A 19,544-nucleotide genomic window follows, 5' to 3' on the forward strand; every position below is an offset into this window, starting at 1 on the left:
GCAACAAGAGACTCTTGACATCACTCTTTTATTATGGTTTTTTTTAGATCTGCCAGCAAAGTTGACTTACTAGCAGATCTAAGAAAACTTATGTTTTCATTTTTATCAAGCAGTTTTTAATGGGTTTTGAATCAAGTGATTGCCTAACCATGGGGAAAGAACAGTAATCATATTTTCTTGGAGCCAAGTCTTGAAATATTTCGCCTGATGGCCAGTTGCCTTGTAGTGCATGAAAATATTAAAATTTCAAAAACCAATTAGACATTGTTTTTCAAATATTTTTCTTCATTGTTTTTCAAAATGTCTGAATAGTTCTTGGAGTTAGCAGTCTCAAATAAATGTAAACTATCAGTATGTGATCCATAAAATGGTTCACGTTAGATCTTTGTGCCCCACCCTACAATTTTTAATTATATCATGAGACGATACTCTCATTTTGGTATTTGCTGAAAAATAAATGGAAAAAAAAGTTATAATTGTACTTTTGAATAAAAATTAATCATTAAAAGACTTATATACATTTAAAAATCTATTTGTGAAATAGTTTTTTCAACTTAAAATTATTTAAGTAGTAAATCCTACCAGCTTTCAAAGTTGTAAGAGTCAATCCAAAAAAAAGTAAATAAAGAAATAAAAAAATATTTTTTAAATATTTTTATTGTTTGTGATAAGCTAGTTTTAGTTCACTTCTTTGACTATAAGATATTACATCATATCATACATGATGTAAGCTATATCTTCTTTTTTTTTTAATTATCTGTTTATCTTTAGTTTCAATTTGCGGTAAAACCATGGTTGTTTGTGTTATACCCTTGATTAAATTTTTTATTTAATTATTACTTTCTGTTGTTAATTAAAAACAATCTTTAAACTGTTGTTTGTTTGTTTGTTTTTTTGCTCATTTTTTTCATTAATTTTTTTTTTCAAAAACCCTCATGAAATTTTGCTATCATTTGCAGAGGTATAGCCAATAATGGCAATATCTTTGCAAATATCATTGCAATGACAAGTAATTGCAATAGCAAACGATGGCAATGTCTTTGCAAATATCATTGCAATAACAAGTCATTAAATTTTTTTTCATTAAATCTTTTCAAAAAATTCCATTGAATTTTTGCCACCATTTATCAAATCATTGCAATGAATGAACATTTTTTTAAATATATTATTAGCACATTTTTTCTATTGAGTTACCAAGAAAATAAAAAAGTACAAAATTAAGTACAAAATGGAGATGACTAAAAAGAAACAAACAACATTTTCAGTTTTAACTCAACCAGGATCAGATTTTAATCCATTTTAATAATTTTTAATTTTTTTTTTTAGTTTTGTTATTGCACTAAAAAGCATTAGTGGGTAATAAATTAAAAAATATTTTTAATTTTTTTAATTTTTTTTATGTTTAATGAATAGTTTTATAAAAGTTTAATTATATTATAACAAAAATTAAAAAGTTAAATGTAAAAAAAAGCACCAAATTTTAATAGCTCATTTTTTGTATTCTTTGCGAAATTTTCACAAACAATTATTTGTGAAAAACAAGGTTTAATACAGCATAGTTTGATCAAAGAATAAAGTCATTGGAAAGACGTCTTAAAACTGTGCAGACTTATCGTCTTTCATTAAAAGTTGTTCTTGTGCACGTTTAGCAAGTGATATTGTAACCATATTCTAATCAGTATTTAAGATAATATTGATTGAATTACACATGATTTCAATCTATATAGAGCATATAATATATTTTCCTATTATTTATAACTACACAATCCCCTATGCAATATGTAATTGTTTAGTGCATGCATATTTTGCCTTTATAAGTGATTATCTATAATAATTTTGAGTGATTATTATTATAATTAGTAATTATTATAAGAATCCAAAGTTTTATAATAAAATTTATTTAGGATCGCAGTTGGATCTCTAAAGGTAATGATAATGTACATGAAGTGCTTAAAATATTTTTTATAAATGAAGAATGGCATCTAGAACAAAAAGAGGTATTTTGAGTTACGATTTCTATATTTGATTTATTTCTAATTTATTATTTATTGTTTTCTTAAATTTTTTTTTTCAACACCTTCGCTTCCAGCAAGACTGCAAGCAACCACTATTAGAGTTAGAAGTAACTGTCAGAGAAAAGATGAAGTTTAAAGAGCAAGATAATGGTTGACAGTCAACTTATTATAATAAGATTGCAAATTAAATGCATCAGGAAAGCAAGATGATTGAAGCGAATTCTAAAGAACTGATGTTCGAGGAAAAAAACTAGACGAATAAGACTTTTTGGAGCACTTAAGAACAGTCACAGAAAAAGGATGAGACTTGATTGAATGTGAGTAATATAAGAATAAATTTTAGTAGATGGTACAAGAGATGCTAGCTCTTTAGAGCAGTGCCCATTATAGTATTTGTACAAAAGAGAAAAAAAAGCAACATTACGACGATGTGATAATGGTTGGAGGTTGGCTGCAAGAGCAGGTCCAACTATGTTTACAATGCGTTTTTGCACCTTGTCTAAAAGAGAAAGGGCATCATTAGAAGATCATCCCAGATATGGCAACAGTATTCAATACAAGGACAGATTTGAGATTTATAGAGATAAAGAATAGAATCCGGAGTAAGAAAGTGTCTAGCACAATAAAGAGAATAAATGGTAGTATCATCAGCAAACAATGGCACCTTAGATGAGAAAATATCTGGAAGGTCGTTAATGTAAATTAAAAAGAGTATAGGGCCAAGGATTGAACCTTGAGGAACCCCTGAAGGTAAAGGATAAGAAGAAGAGTGCTGTCCATCAAGGACAATTTTTATACTACAATTGTGAAGGAAGTATTCAATAATCTTAAAGATGTTACCAGATACACCGTAAGAAGAAAGCTTATGAAGAAGACCAGCATGCCAAACTTTATCAAAAGCTTTAGAAATGTCAAGAGAACCTTAACCTCTCCATCTCTATCTAATGCATGATAAAACCTATCAGTTATTACTGTTAGCAAATCGGCTGTAGAACGAGATGATTGAAATCCATTTTGATGATCAGATGTTATTAGATTCAAGATGAGAGATTAAGTGTTTGTTAATTAAAGATTCAAAAATCTTGCTTATTATAGGAATAAGTCTAATGGGATGGTAGTTAGACAAGTCAGATCACTCTCCAGAATTTTTGAAAATAGGGATAACAGATGCCGCTTTCTAGCAGGCTAGAAAACAAAACTCTGATAAATACTTGTTAAATAGTTTTAAAAGTATAGATGACAGCTCCGGAAAACACTTCTGCAAGACTATAACAGTTATGTTGTCCGGACCATAAGCTGCAGAAGAGTCTAAGTAGGAAATCACTTTTGATACAGAAGCTGAAGTAATACAAATATTAAGCAATGGATCAACCTGTTTTCCGGCTACATCAGATAGAACCCAACTAGTGAAATCAAGAGATGATATTGATGAAAAGTTCTTAGCAAACAATTCAGCTTTGTCTTTAGGTGAGGTGACAAAGTCTGAACCTTACAAGAGAGGTGGAATAACAGATTTGCCCTTATTATTGATATTGTTAAAGATTCTCCAGATGTCATAAGAGCCTAGTTTTTGTGATGAAATACAAGATTTCATGACCTGAGAATTGTTTTGCTGATAGATATGGAAGTAACGGTTTTAATTGAAAATTGCAGCAGCACTATTTGAGGAAAATCATGGAGAAGAGTGAGGTTTGCCTTAGAATTGCAGAGACGGAATAAAAGGCTCCATGCCAGCCTGAATACTCGAAGTTATGTAAGAAACACATTTCAGCAGGAAGACGAAAGATTTATAAGGGCCATCACGAAAAAAATCGCAGAAAGAGTTCGAGTCAGCTTTAAGGTAGTTGTAACAGGTACAATGATAGGGGGATTCTGATGATGAAGAAAAATTAGATAATAGTTTTAGAGAGATCGAACTGTGATCAGAAGATTTAGAGAACTTGGTGATAAGGATAGTTTTTTGTGTTTTAAAGTTTTTGGTGCTTTAGTCATTTTTAAATTTGTTAAAGAACTTGACTCAAAGCATAGATAGTACTCAGTGCACTATTTAATAGTCCAAGCAAATGCCTCATTACTATTAATAAACAATTTCTTTTAATAAAATAATTTCAATAACTTCTATATTTTTATTTTAATATTAAACTCAAATTTTTTAATATAATTTTTTAGACTGACAATATTTCTGTTTACACGCGCTACTTTAAAGGAATTGGTAAAGTCTTTAAAATGGAGGTAATTAAGTTTAAACAATTTTTTTTTAAAAAAATATAGTTTTTTTATAGTTTATTAAACATTTTAAATTGATTTCTTGTACCCAAATATCCTCAATTAGACCCCTTAAAAAGACGAATCGCTCTATAAAATTAAATTGTATGTCTATTATTTCATTTTTATAAATATTATAAAGAATTTTCAAAGATCATAGGAGTTATGTTCTTGTATAACATTTGATGACATTTTATGTAAAGTTTATTTTCTCGCATCAATACTAGAAGTTGCAATATTATTTCTATTTTCAAAATTCAAATGCAATTTTATTTGCTTTGAAAGCATTGATACTTGAAAATACAATTTACAGGAGTTATTTTCTTTTGTCATCAAATGTTCATTTATCATCAAATGTTTTACAAGAACATAACTCCTGTTATCTGTGTCAATAGTGTTATGCCAATGATCTTGCACTATTTCAAATAAAAATATGAAGGAATGCTAGCATTCTCTTTTATTATTCATTTTAAAAGGTTTTAAACTAAGTTAAAAAATAAAATCTTGAAGTATAAAAAATATCACAACTTTTTTCATGACATAGTTTTACTCAGGGTTGATGCTACAAAAGTACATGAGACAATATCTCCCTTATAATAGTTTAAAATGTTGACAATTTTAAATCATTAATTGAAAAAATTGATTTTTTTATTGATTAGCTGGCATATTTAGGAAAAGAAAAACTTTTTATTCCTTTTCTTTTTTGCAGTAAGTATTTGGCTGACTTGTTTTTGTATAAATATCGAAACACACTATAATTTATTCATAAAAATAATAAATTTTATGTTTGAGGAAGTAGTTGGAGTTTGAACTTATTTAAAGTAAAAATTTAATGTAAAATATTTTCTTTAATTTAATAAAAAAAGTAATAGAAAGAAATTTAGTAACTTTATGTAAACATCATGTTTTGCAAAACAAAACAAAAAAAAGTTAAAAAATATAATGAATTTTTAAATAAGTATTATTTAAATAAATATTTTATTCTAAAAATTGAAGGGTGAAATTTTATATTTTTTAAAAAATTTACTCTCTTATTATACATATAAATATACTTCCTTATATTATGATTAAGAGTGACCTGGATCACTAAGCTCTAGATTACTGCATTGAAGTAAGTACTCCTATAAAATTTTTTAACACAAAATTTATCAATTTTTAGACTCGGCTTGATGTTTCTAGTAATATACTCGATAAATTATTTTGGGATGATGTTGAAAATCATTCGATATGGAACTCATCTGTAAAAGAGTGCCAGGTCAGAATTTTTCTTTTAATTTTATTATGCAGTGTTTATATTAATAAAAATATATTAATGAAAACATATTAATGCTGTGATTAATGTCATGCAAAGGAGATACTATGTTATGCCTATTTAAAAAGTGCACTATGAGTTGGCTTAACAATGATATTACAGGTGATGAGAAATTGGTTTTCCACTATTAAAATAACATCATAAGTGTAAATGGAAGAAAAATTTTCTTTTTTTTTGCGTTGCATTATTGAACTTATGTTTTAATTTTTGTCTTGTGTCAGTTTTATGACAATAAAGTTGTATTAAAACTTGTATTATAAAATTTTAGTTCAGAATTATTTTAGAGTTATAAAAATTTTCATGAGTTATAGAAAAACTTTTCTATAACTCATGAAAATATTTTCTATAACTTTTCTATAATATATATATATATATATATATATATATATACATATATATATATATATATATATATATATATATATATATATATATATATATATATATATATATATAATTTTTTTTTTTTTTTTTTTTTTTTTTTTTGAAGACATTGATTAAACCCAATCAATCATATATTTCTGAACTAGTTATTACACTTCATGGGTGTTTACAAATAGTAGATGTTTCAGCAGGAGTGGTGGGCTATAGACCATGCCAGCCGCCACACCCTTGTAAGTCAGTTTACAAGGGCAAAATAAAGTCTGCCTAAAATATAAACTTTTTGGTAAAAAAATGTTAAGTATGTTTTTTTATTTTTAAAATTTTCTTAAAAAACTTCTGACATGATATAATTTCAACATGGGCAGCAAACTTCAAGTTTTAAACTGTTTCTTTTTTAAATTAAAAAATAAAAAAAATTAGCATGTGCTAACAAATATTAGTTATGCAAGTCTTTTTGTTGATTTGCTAAATTTCTTTATTGTTATTATAGTGCTTGTCAAAATTTTGATTTTGATGACATTTTATTCACAAAGAAGTAGAGAAATTAATGAACTTTTATAAAATAAAGTAAAATCAATTGTATTAATAAAATGATGTTATATTGTTTTTTTTATTTTTGTTTTATTAAAACGATTGGTTATGCTATAACATTATTATATTATCATATATTTATTTAATTAATAAATAAATATAATAATGTAAAAATTAATTTAACAAAAAAACATTAAGATAAAATAAAAATATTGTTTTTGAATGCCAGTTTTTTGCATTTTCATTGCTTAAATAATGAATACTGAATACCACTGGAATGCTATCACTGGAATGAAAAATACTATCACCGGAATGAAGAAGAAATAAAGTAAAAGTTCAGTGGAAATGTTAAAAATAATAATTTAAATTGCTTTAAAAGGTAGCGCTAAACAATCTACGCTGGTGGCCCCTGAAGCCCGCTTAGTCCATTTTAGACTGGCTATTCTTAGCTCCCTCACACATTTGCTCCTTCCATAGCCTGTGCACTATTCTTAAGTAGAACATAAAGTATTAACTGTATTTATTTAGGAAAAAGTGGAATAAGTTGCTTTTAAAAACATTTCATGCAAGTTGCTTTTGAAAGACATTTCATGGATAGACTGTGCTAAACTTTTCTTTAATGAAGATAATTGATTGGCGTGAATTGGACATGAATTAGATGGTTTATCTAATTTAAAAAGCGAACAAGAGAGCTCAAGGTTATCGTCACTAGGCTGCTGTTCTATGGCTTTGGTGTAGAACGTTATCATCTCTTTCAGAAGAGTTTCTTTATTCTCATTTAAAGATTTTGTCTTTAGCTAGCGAGTACTCAGTTTGCCTTAAGTATGGCTATTTCTTCTGGAACCTCTTAAAGGGATCCCAAAGTGCTGAGACAAGTTGTGTTTATTTTAAAGAAGATGATAAAAAAAAATGTTTGGGCAGAATTTTTTTATGTAAAATAAAATAATAAATGTATACCAACAAAAACAAACTTTGTTGTTTTACTCGAAGCTTGTTGTCTCCACAAGACACTAGATAATCGGTCTCGAGTCTCGATTTCTCGTCTGGTATCGGTGCGATACCATACAGTATCGGTATCGAGATCACGCAATACTGATATTGAAAATATCGTTTATGTTGGTATCGTTTGATCTCGGTGCGATACCTTACGGTATCGATACTAGTATCAAAAGTTATTGGTTATGTTGGTATTGTTTGGTACCTATAGTATCATTTGGTATTGCAACTCGGGTCATCATGAGAACTTCCATGTTATTTTTATAAATGATTTGTAATTGAAAATAGTAAATTCGTATAATTAATGAGATATATATATGGCTCATTTATTATAAAAAAAAAGTTCTCTAAGCTGGTTGTATGACATCACGTTTATCATTTAATTTCTCATCTGTTATCTTTGTTTTAATTTAAATAATTGTGTGGTACCACTTCTGTATTTTAATTTCTCATCTGTTATCCTTATTACAATTTTTTCTACCGTGATTAAAAGGAAAGAAAAGATTTTTTCAACATTTATTTCTATATTAAATTTTTACAAATTATTAAATTATGTTAAACAGTGTGTAAGGGCGGACAAAAAGGTAAGGGAGGGGGTGGTATTCAAGGTAACTACCCCCTTCCCCTACTTAATAAACGTCAAACTTCAAAATATTATTAATAAAATTAAAAAAATAAGAAAAAATAAAAAAAATTTATATAACCATTCAATATATTTATTATTACTAACTATCTTATAACCTTTCTAAAATCATTCTAAATATCAAATGAAACAGTTGTTTTATTTTGAAAAAATGCAAACCTTATTTTTTATATATTTTTTTGGTCCGACTACCCCTCTAGAACAATGACCTGGATCAGCCCCTGCAATTTGTAATTTTCCATGTCGTTATTCCAACTCTATCGAATTTTTATTCCGATCAAGCGAAAATTTTCTGTGCGGATATAATCTCCAAGGGAATAGTTTTGCAATCATTAAAGAGTGTTTTTCATATAATTCTCCAAAGAAAATTGCTTGTGATTATTCTAAACGAGTATTAGAAATGGTTGTTCAAAGGGAATTAGTTTTGTAACTATCATTAATTAGAGTTTTTCATATAATTCTCCAAAGAGAATTGCTTGTGATGCAATCGTTAATGATTATTCTAAACGCTTATTAGAAATGATTGTTCAAAGGGAATTGATTTCGTAACAGTCACTACAGTTATTTTAATTTAATTAATTGTGTGATATCGCATTCATATTTTAATTTCTCTTCTGGTATCGTTACTTTAATTAAATCTCTCGTGGTATCGTAATTCTCGCTTTGTTCTGTTTTCAACATTCAACGACTAAACTTTAGTTTTAAACAGTTAAACATAAGTATACTTTAGTTATTAAAGAAAACTAATCTTCACTCGTTATGCCTTTTACAATATCTTTATACAATATCTGGGATTATTTCAAGATCTATGCCTTTTACAATATCTTTATACAATATCTGGGATTACTTCAAGATCTAATTACAATATCTGGGATTATTTCAAGAAAAATATAGGTAAGCACTACTTACTAAGTATTTTTTATACTTTATCTCAAAAGGTAATTGCCGGCAATGTCGGGAAATAATTCTAAAATTAATTACCGGTAGAATTATTGTTATATATAATAACTTAACTTTAAAACTAATAAGTTTGCGTGGCCAAGCGGATAAAGTTATGGCATATAAGCACAGAGTTCTAGGTTCAAGTCTTTCATGAGAATTTAATTTTTTTTAACTAAAAATGCTGTTTTTTTTTACTTTTACGTTATAACTGTTATTGTTTATTAACTATTAAGATTTAAAAAAAAATTAATTTAATTGGTGGAGCAATAATTCATAAATCGCAAAACACAGTGTGCTAAATTGATGGCCAGGTTGTATACCGGCCCACTCTAAATTTGTTTTTGTATCATATAAAGATACCTAGTAATTAATTGTAAAAAAAATAAATTAAATTCACGCCTATCAAAGGGTCTTTTTTTGGTAATAATATTTCTGAAATTATTTAACTCTTTTGACATTTTTTAGAGGTAAAATTTACAGTAAATCCCCCCAAAACTTAATTTTGCCTCAGGCCCCAAGTGAGTTCGAAGCGTCCCGGCTCTGTTGTTTTTAATAAAAATAAAATAAAATATTAATAAAAAAGTAAAACCATTTTATTTGTTATTAAACTGTATCTTACATTTTCAGGAGAATCTGCTCTGTGTAAAACTTGTGGAAATAAGCTTGCATCAAAGCAGGCAAATACTACTGGCTTGCGAAAGCATATTCAAACACAACATAGGAAGTTATTCATCAAACTTCAAAAAAAGAAGACGAGCGGAGATCACAAGTAGATGAAGAACTAAATGTAATTGAGGCAGGTGCTTCTGGATCTGCAAAAGATGTAGCCTTCAAAACTCTCACTCTCCCAAAGAAGTTACAAAAAGGTTACAAAAAAAGTGGCTAATTCAAGATCGGCGTCAATTAGTAGTTGATCATGACATCATTAGTTTGATTGCTACTGAGTGCTTGCTGTTCAGTTTTGGTGATTCTGAAAATTTTAAGAGGTTTATGAACAAAATATTACCAACAATAGTGTGTTTTTAATAACTAAAGAAAAAGGTTTTGTTACATGCAGTGATCACAAACTCAACACTGCACTTCAAGGAACAGTTGAAGGTCCCCGGAACTAAAAAATGCTTTTCTTAAAGCCAGCTCACTTGCTACCAGGCTTCATAAATCAACAGCCTTCAGTGTTTTGTTAAAAGATGCTTGTTCTAGGTTAGATGTGAGTTATCTCAAAATACCCTCCACAGTAACCACGAGATGGAACAGCCATTACGATATGCTGCATGTCATGCTTCGACTGAAGGTTCCACTCGTACTTATGCAATACAGAAGGTGATGATTGGAAGAAAACTGTACCTACAAATGAACAGTTCCTACTCTTTGAAGCTATTGTTCCAGTGCTTAAATCTGTTAAAGAATTATCAGTTTTTTTATCTTCTGACACAGAGATCCGAATTGACATGTCACTGTGGAAAGTAACAGCACTCATCAACTTCGTCAAGAAAGAAAAAAATAATTATGTTACTCATGGAAACAACAAATTAGTAGAAAAATTCTTGGAGGGCTTATTATCAGAACTAAATAAGAGATTCCCAGATAAAGGTCGTAAATTACCTGCATTTGCACTAGGACATTACCTTCATCCATTTTTTCGTGGGCATCTTCTTGATGTTGACGATGAAAATATTCAAAACTGGTTGAAAACCATCCCACAACCAAAGAATACTTTGAGAATTCTTCATTGTCTGTCTTAAGCTCCAGTAGTAACAACGGTAGTAACGATTCTGTTGCTGATAATGCACAAGGTTGGGAGGAAAATGAGCACAATATTATTTTAGCAAAGTGTAAGGAAGATACTAATTCATATCATATACACAAAAACCCTCCTATTAAACTTGAAATGGAAAAATACCAAAAAACAATATGATCCAAAAATGCAGGAAAAACTGACACCTTAGCATGGTGTAAGCAGCATGCAGCGGAACTTCCTATCCTTTTGGCTGTTGCAAGATCTTGGTTGGCAACTCCACCAACCACTGCATCATCTGAAAGAGCATTTTCTGCTTCTGGCCTTGTCATCACTGATCGTAGATAAAATCTTGATAGTGACAAGGCAGATAAGCTTGTATTTATAATGCAGAACTATTCTGCTCTTGAAAATTACATTAAAAAATGGCCCATCGAACAAGAAAATGAAAGTGATATAGGACATGAATCAGACTTATCTTTGCCAATATTAATAGAAGAAAATCCTAAAATACCAACGAAAGTATGGCAAAGGAAAAAGTAACGAATGGACGATAGCCAAAGTATTGTAGATTTTTAAAAATCTCTAAAAAGCAATTGTACTTGTATTTTGTTAATAAAAAATTCAATAAGTCACATTTTAATTTTTTGTTTTTTTGTTTTATAAAGTCTCGATTCAAGACCTTGTGATACTATATGATTCTTTTTATTATCGGTATGGTTTGGAATCGAAGCGATACTGATAGTATCGACATTGGAACATAAGCGATACTACACGATACGAGACCTTCCTTCTTGGTATCGAGTGGTATCGAACTGATACTGATAGTATCGACATTAATATATAAGCAATACCACGCGATACGAGACCATTCTTCTCAGTATCGACTTATACAATACCGATTATCTAGTGTCTAGTCTCCACAATAGCAATTCTCTCAAAGTCTTTAAAATATACGCCGCAATCTACAGACTTTTTAATTTATTCAAGCGCATTTAATTCCAAAGAGTTTTAGTAAATTACGTCATTTTTTTAGTTATTTTAAATTATTATTTTTTGTTATTTTTACAAAGTTCACATTAAAAGTATTAATAAAATATTTCAGACATTTTAGGCTTGTTTATTGCTATAAATTAATTTTGTGTTAAAGTTGTTGTTATTAAATTATTATTATTATCCATATTAAGGTTCTGTTAAAAAAATTATTTTGTATTTTTTAACCTTAAAAAAGTTTAATTAACAGCTTTTAGGGATTGTTCATAAAGTTAATGTTTGTTATTGTTATTATTATTAATACTGCGCACATCAGTTTATATTTTAAAGAATGTTACTTAATTTGTAATACCTGTAGCGATATTTATTTCCTTTATTTCAACGCAACCAAGACATTCTTTTTCAAGTGGCATAGTTTTACAATATCCACATTTACATCATTGTTCAGCGCCAACACTTAAATGGCTTAGCTTAGACGTTTTAGCAATATTGAAATTCAAATTTCATAGATGAAACAATTGTCAACTATTTTGTTTCTTTTATCCATACAGGTTATTTTTGTCTTTTTTTAAAAAGGTTCAAATCGGTATGGAGTTGCCAACATTTTAATCATTTATTTATAAAAATCCAAATACAAAATACAAAATTACCTTAATATTTATATGCAAATCATTAAAATTTATTTAATTTCCACTAAATTGACATACTTAATAATATTTTTTAACTATAAATTAAAGAGTTCGGCTATTATCTCTAATAAATGATGTTGTTTACCAAAATTATTTATTAATTAAAAATTTTAAATTTTGTAAAATGTCATTTCAATTGGAAAACAAAAACGTCATAACCATAAATAACTTAAATAAACTAAAAAAAAAGTTCACATTATTTACACAAAAAGAAAAAAAGATTCAGAATATATAATAAGGTGGTCAATGACTTTTTTATATATTTATTTTATTTAAGAGTGTAATGTAAAAATCTTAATTTTATTTGGTTCTCGTGCTCTATAAAAAACATTCTTATCTTTAGCTTCCTATAAAATTTATAGGAAAGTCATACGATTGATAATAAATGCTATTTTAAAAAACAAATAAAACAATAACAAATAATATTGATTCAAAAAAAAATTCTACTATGATGTCATTTACTAAAACTCTTTTGAATTAAACCTTCTTGAATTAATTATTAAGTCTGTAGATTGCGGCATATGTTTTAAAGACTTTGAGAGGATTGCTACTGTGGAGACAACAAGCTTTGAGTAAAACAACAGAGTTTGTTTTTGTTGGTATACATTTATTATTTTGTTTTACTTAAAAAAATTCTGCCTAAACATTTTTTTATAATCCTCTTTAAAATAAACACAACTTGTCTCGGCACTTTGGGATCCCTTTAAAAAGACCAACTTCGAATCCACTTACAAACAACTGTCAGAAAAAATCAGCTCTAAACGACTTGATAAGGCATCTAATGTTTACAAGTTCATAGCCAATTCCTTCCTCATTAAGAACGCATAGTTACTCATCTCGATGAATGCCTGTGTGCTGGAAGTTGTATCAAGTACCAGACCTTGAACTTTTTCTCATATTTTCCAGTTTTCTAGTACTTTTAAGCATGAAGCAACCTGTTCTTCCTCAGTTCCTCTTCTAATTTTTGGGACTGCCAACAACTTCTTGATTTCATTCCCTGTGAGGATCACAGCAATTGGCTCAACAATTTGCTTTTGCACCAGCTATGTTTAAAAGCAGTTTCTTATCCCAATGGAGAAGAGAAAATTGAATTGAAAAAGAACACTTCTTTGCTTCAGCTACTTGTTTTTGGGTAGCCATCCAAGGCCTTTTGATAGTGCTCCTAGGCAGTGTCAGGTTAAAGAGGATGGCCTAAGGCCTTTGCTACTGATGCAACAGCATACATAGCTCAGCGGTCAGAAAGTTTCACTCTATCAAAATCACTACATCGACTATCTTATAGCCTGACTCGCAACGGAGTGCTGCTGCATCGACTGAGGGTTTGGTTGGGGCAGGTAGTTTCAAATAATTAAAAAAAAAGAAAAAGTTTTTTGGGTCTTCAAATTAAATTTTATTTAAAAAATCCTAAAACTGACATTTTATGGTAAAAACTTAAAGACGACCATGCAAGTGTGTATATGTATATGTATATATATATATATATATATATATATATATATATATATATATATATATATATATATATATATAAATTAGTAAAAACACTTATCTAATTTTTTCTTTCTTCTACACAGTGTTTCTCCATCAGTAGGTTCATCAGGAAGCTTTCTGATGAACCTAATGATGGAGAAACACTGTGTAGAAGAAAGAAAAAATTAGATAAGAGTTTTAACTAATTTATTATTGCTCTGTTCTTTAAGAACATTGAGCACTCTCTTTGTAGAATACACTAACATAATTTATATATATATATATATATATATATATATATATATATATATATATATATATATATATATATATATATATATATATATATATATACACACACACACACACACACATATATATATTTAAAAAATTTTTAAACAATTTTTAAGCACTCTTCAATTTTTATATTTAACCATTAAAATGTGTAGCTGTTTCATAGTTATTAACAGTAGCTAACTAATAACAAGTTATTAGTAGCATTAACCTGAACTACTTAACAGTTTTCGCCTCTAAACAATCTAAGCTGCAATTTCTACTAAATAATTTGTAGCAAAATTAACTTTTTACTACTTGCCTGATGAAGAAAATAGTTGTATAGGTTGTTTTTTTTTGTCAGTATTTAGGTTCATGGTTATTTAAATGAATTTAATTTTTGATTTATCTAAATTTCAAGAGGTATTTAAGAACTAAAACAATGGATCTTAAAAATTTAAGTATATTTTTTACACAAAAATATATCATGTTTTTATTACCTGATGGTTGCGGTAAAACTGTGAAACTTAAAGTTTTAAATACAAGCATTATGGAGTTGTTTGTTTTTATTTAACATAATTCACATATTTATAGCTCATAGCTCTGATTTTATTTAATTTATTTAAATGGATTATTTAAAGATACATGCAAGTACTTATACATATATATATATATATATATATATATATATATATATATATATATATATATATATATATATATATATATATATATATATATATATATATATATATATATATATATATATATATATATATATATATATATATATATATATATATATATATATATATATATATGATATCCAATTCGATCCAACCACTCATAATTAAAAATGTTTTATTTAGTATATACATTTTATTATTTAGGTTTTCCATCGTGTAAATAAGAACACTGATATTCTTTACACTGTATCTTCTGAAGCTGCTGGTGGTGTAATTGCTAATAGGTGTGTATTATATGAAAATATGTGTGTGAAATGACAAAGTCCGAATGATAGATGTATAGAATATTTCAATACATGAAGATTATAGGTGACAGATTTATAGATTATAGGTGACAGATTTATAGATTATATAAAAATAGATGTATACATTATTTTTGTATGTAAGCAATTTAATAAAAAATTATTAAATTAATTTAGAAAATATTATTTGTAATAGAGATTTTGTTGTTCTTCGGCGTCGAAAAAAGAAAGGACCAATAACATTACTATGCAGTGTAAGCATTGAAACTGATCTTTTACCAACTAAAAGCGGTATAATAAGGTCAGTAAAGTTATTTTAAAATAAAATTGTTTTCATTGGTAAAAACAGTTACTTAATATTGCTTCTTATTTTTTTTAGTATTGCTTAAAGTTATTTTTCTGAGCTTTTTTATTTAGAGGTCATAATGGTCCAGGTGGCTTTATTCTTCGAGATATTCCCAATGAACCTGGAAAAACAGAGTTATTTTGGCTGTTGAATACAGACATTAAGGTAGCTATTCTAATGCTTTGCTTAAAATTACATAAAAATGAAACCAACCTAGTTTCTAGTTTGTTTTATCATAAATATATTTTTTGATCATAATACACCTAACAAAAATTAAGATTTTAAGAAATACTGTTAAAATAACTACAGTTGATTCTTGATATCTGGGAGACTTGAAACCTCAAAGGTTTTTCCTAGTCGCTTGGGCAATACATTCTCGTTTTGGATCAAAATCCTATTGATATCTTGAACCTTGACATCTTTAATATCTTGAACTTCAATATCTTGAACAATATTTTCAGTACCTGGGTCAATTTCTCTTGTTATTATGAACTTTTTAGAAATGTTTTAAAAGTTTATTTTTTATAAATTTAAAAAAATTATTCATTTGAGAGATTGATGTTTCTATCAAATGTTGAAACATGACACTCGCTCAAAAAGACAATCAAATCTATAATATTAATATAAAAATAAGGGATGTATAACAAAGAGGTAGCATAAAGGCATAATGTTCTATAGAACAAAGTATTTATCTTGGTTTAGAATAAAAATAAATGATTGAGTTCCGCTGGAAAAAATTGATATTGTACTGATAGTTTTAAATAGATAGTCAATAAATATTCATGTGGTACGTTACAAAAAGAAGCAAACAAATACCAGTTGTTAGCATCATACTGAAAAAAAAGGCACTAAAATTCTCAAAAGCGTTGAGAGAGTTGAAGTTTAAAGCATCTAGTTGTTGGTTTTATAATTGGAAATAAAGTTCATGATGGCACCAGCAATGAATTTTTTGGTCGTGTGATTCTAGCTAAAGTTTGAGTTCTGTTCTTGTTTTTAGGAATGGCATCAGTTTTAAAAGCATCTCCGGCCAAAATACCTCAGTGAGAAATAATATGACCGCCTGATAAAATGAAGTTACACCCCTGATGAGTCTGATAAACTACTGTTTGGGCTGTTCTACCAGTGCTTTCCAAATAAAGCATATCGGATTTAATCAAAAATTCAGATTACCAGAGAGCATTTCACAGAATAAAAAGCTTGACTCTTCTTTTCGTGCTCAGAAAGTAGCATTCCTGGTGGAAACTTTCTAGCCCATTCACCATAAAAGTACTAAGCAAAGTAAACCTGATATTTCACCACGCTAACACCACATCATGAGACTGTCGTCAATTGTTTTAAAAAATCTGGTATTAATCGCCCAAAAAGAGCTCTCAGCAGAAGCTCTTATTGGATTTGCAATGTAGTAATCACTTTTTCTATAGCTACCAAAGCTAACATTGTTGCTAGGATTTTTGAAAATGTTGGTGATAAAGTTGAGATAACGTTAACGAAGTAATAGACGTTGAAGCCTGCCATGCCCAAACCGAATACACTTTTGAAACACTTTAAATTGCTTTGTTAGAAATTATATTATTAGAAAATAAAATGTTTTTAGTAAAATCCTAATAATTTTTCTTTCTTTTCAACCCCTTTTTTGATATATCAAACTTATATCCCCTAGTCCCCTGAAAGTTTGAGATATCGAAAATCAACTACATAAAATCAAATGTGTTGCAGTTATAAAACAATTATAAGAAATATACAAACTCGTAGCGAATAATTAACGACCCCACAAACTGATAATGTACGATTAGCTCACACGTACACACGCACAAGTACACGTACACACAGCTATCAATACTATGAACTTTTTTTTTTTACTATACTTTAACTTGTATATTTTTTTCTAAAGAAAATCCGTTAACTTTTTAACATTTCAAAACTCAACGTTTTAAGTCTCAATTTTTATTACAAAATTTGAGGCTTAAAACGTTGCAGTAGATTCATTCGTTTCAATAAATTTCGTTTTTTTAGATTTTCTTAACATTGTGTCTTCTTTAATATTCAACCCGATTTGTTTAGGGCTGGCTACCATCTCGTTTAGTGGAACAAAGTTTAAGTGGAGTTATGGTGAACACAGTCCGAGATATACGTAGGTATTTAATGAACATGCCTTCATCTTAGAGCGATGTTTCTGTGGTTTCTTTTTATCTAGCTTTTTTGATCAATTTTTATATTTAAAACGAAAAACAGTAAAAATAAAATTGTTTTTTAAAGCAGACAAATGATGAAAAGACTCAATTTTTATTTTACCAAAAAGATTTGTTATAAATCATACTTTTTATTAGAACTTTTTATAAAAAAATTAAGAAAATATTTTGTATGAGCTTTTTTTTTTCTTTTATTGAATAATGAAAAATAATTTATATTTCTTTTCGCACGATATTTTTTAATTTGTTTTATGTTATCGAAATTAATATATTTTGAGTAAATAGCTTTTTAAAGTTATTGGTTATAAAAAAGAATTTTAATACTGCAATAATTCTTTTATTAAATGGCTGGAATCCTTAATTATGTAAAGATTTTCATGGTTTATATACCGGTATTTGGCTTAGTTATCGGCATTTCCTTATTTACCCGGTACATGGATCATTTTCCGGTAATTAACTTATTTATCGGTCTTAAACTTTTTGTTGTTTTTTTCATAACAATGATTGCAGTACTCGCAGTGCCATCCTGAAATCTTTTTAAAATTTATAAATTTTATTTAAAATGCTCATTTAAAATGGCTGAAGAAACTGTTTTGTCATCAACTTTGAACTTAGAACATTTCAAATTAAATTTTCACTTTAAAAAAAAAAAATTCGGATCCTAATATGACATCAACTTCAACATTTTATAATCACATTAACTAATTCTTAATCTTCATTTTTCAAAGTGGGGTTTATTTAAGTAATAATTAATCCTACACGAGTAATTAGGGGCTAGCGCAGCGTTAATATAATATAAAAATATCACGGGTATTTTTATATTATATTTATTACAATATCAAGAAAGCATGTTTTTTAAGGCATTAATTTAATGCAAAAACGCTATTTATTTAAATAAACTTATGAGAATACACGAAAAGTCAAAAAACAGAAAGTTAGGTATATTTTTCTTTCTAGTCCAGTACAAATATAGGTATTAAGATGGAAGGACAGTGGTCCTCAGGCACAAATATAGAATCCGGCATTTAAATTAGAAAAGAAATAAATATTTTTTGTATTTTCACACTAAAAAAAAAGGTAGAAATTTCTACCTTAGGGTAGGATATGTGATATACCTTTAGTAAGGTATAATTTTCTACCTTTTAGGGTAGAAAATTATATTAAAAACAATTATCTGTCATACAATTTTCTAACTTAAAGGTATAATTTTCTACCTTATAAGGTAGAAAATTATACCTTACTAAGGGTATATCACATATCCTACCTTAACTAAAAATTTCTACCTTTAATTTTTAGTGTGTTAGATTTATGCTTTTTTTTTTTTTTTAACTGCTGTTTACATAATATTGTAAATTGTACAAGTCATCTATTAACCAGCAGTTAGAAATGGTTAGTCCATTTATTATTACAAGTTACCATGCGATAAGGTAGCAACTTAATTAACCATGTTGAGAAACTTTAGTTTTTGAATCCATTCTTATCGTAGTAATAATCACAAAATATACAATTGTACTTAAACAAGTCTAATATATTTATATTAAATTATTGAAAACGCACTCTGATGATATAGCACAGTAAAATTAGCAAATATTATCATGTTACCCAGAAAAAATTAGGAACAAGCTGAAACTGCTGGAAATGTTCAGCATGCACTCCTCATTATTATTGCATAAAATCGGCAAAATTCGGACTGAAGCCTTGTCTAAAATCTAAGATGGAGTCCAAAATTTCATTTAGTATTATGTTTTTGAGGTCAAGGAATTCATTTCCGAA

The 19,544-nt window shown here is 27.9% G+C and overlaps 1 protein-coding gene across 1 annotated transcript in view; it reads left to right on the forward strand.

The window, feature by feature from the left end:
* Positions 1-18,103, forward strand: part of LOC101237801 (stAR-related lipid transfer protein 3) — a 50,991-nt gene extending 32,888 nt beyond the window's left edge. The window contains exons 10-16 of the mRNA XM_065810977.1: positions 1,905-1,997; positions 4,185-4,247; positions 5,440-5,535; positions 15,139-15,218; positions 15,433-15,537; positions 15,654-15,747; positions 17,644-18,103. Of these exons, the coding sequence (XP_065667049.1) occupies positions 1,905-1,997; positions 4,185-4,247; positions 5,440-5,535; positions 15,139-15,218; positions 15,433-15,537; positions 15,654-15,747; positions 17,644-17,745 (633 nt within the window). The 3' untranslated portion in view covers positions 17,746-18,103. The remainder of the gene's footprint in view (positions 1-1,904; positions 1,998-4,184; positions 4,248-5,439; positions 5,536-15,138; positions 15,219-15,432; positions 15,538-15,653; positions 15,748-17,643) is intronic.
* Positions 18,104-19,544: the final 1,441 nt, after the last annotated feature.

The sequence above is a fragment of the Hydra vulgaris genome, chromosome 11 (assembly GCF_038396675.1).
Source record: "Hydra vulgaris chromosome 11, alternate assembly HydraT2T_AEP".
Classification (NCBI taxonomy): domain Eukaryota; kingdom Metazoa; phylum Cnidaria; class Hydrozoa; order Anthoathecata; family Hydridae; genus Hydra; species Hydra vulgaris.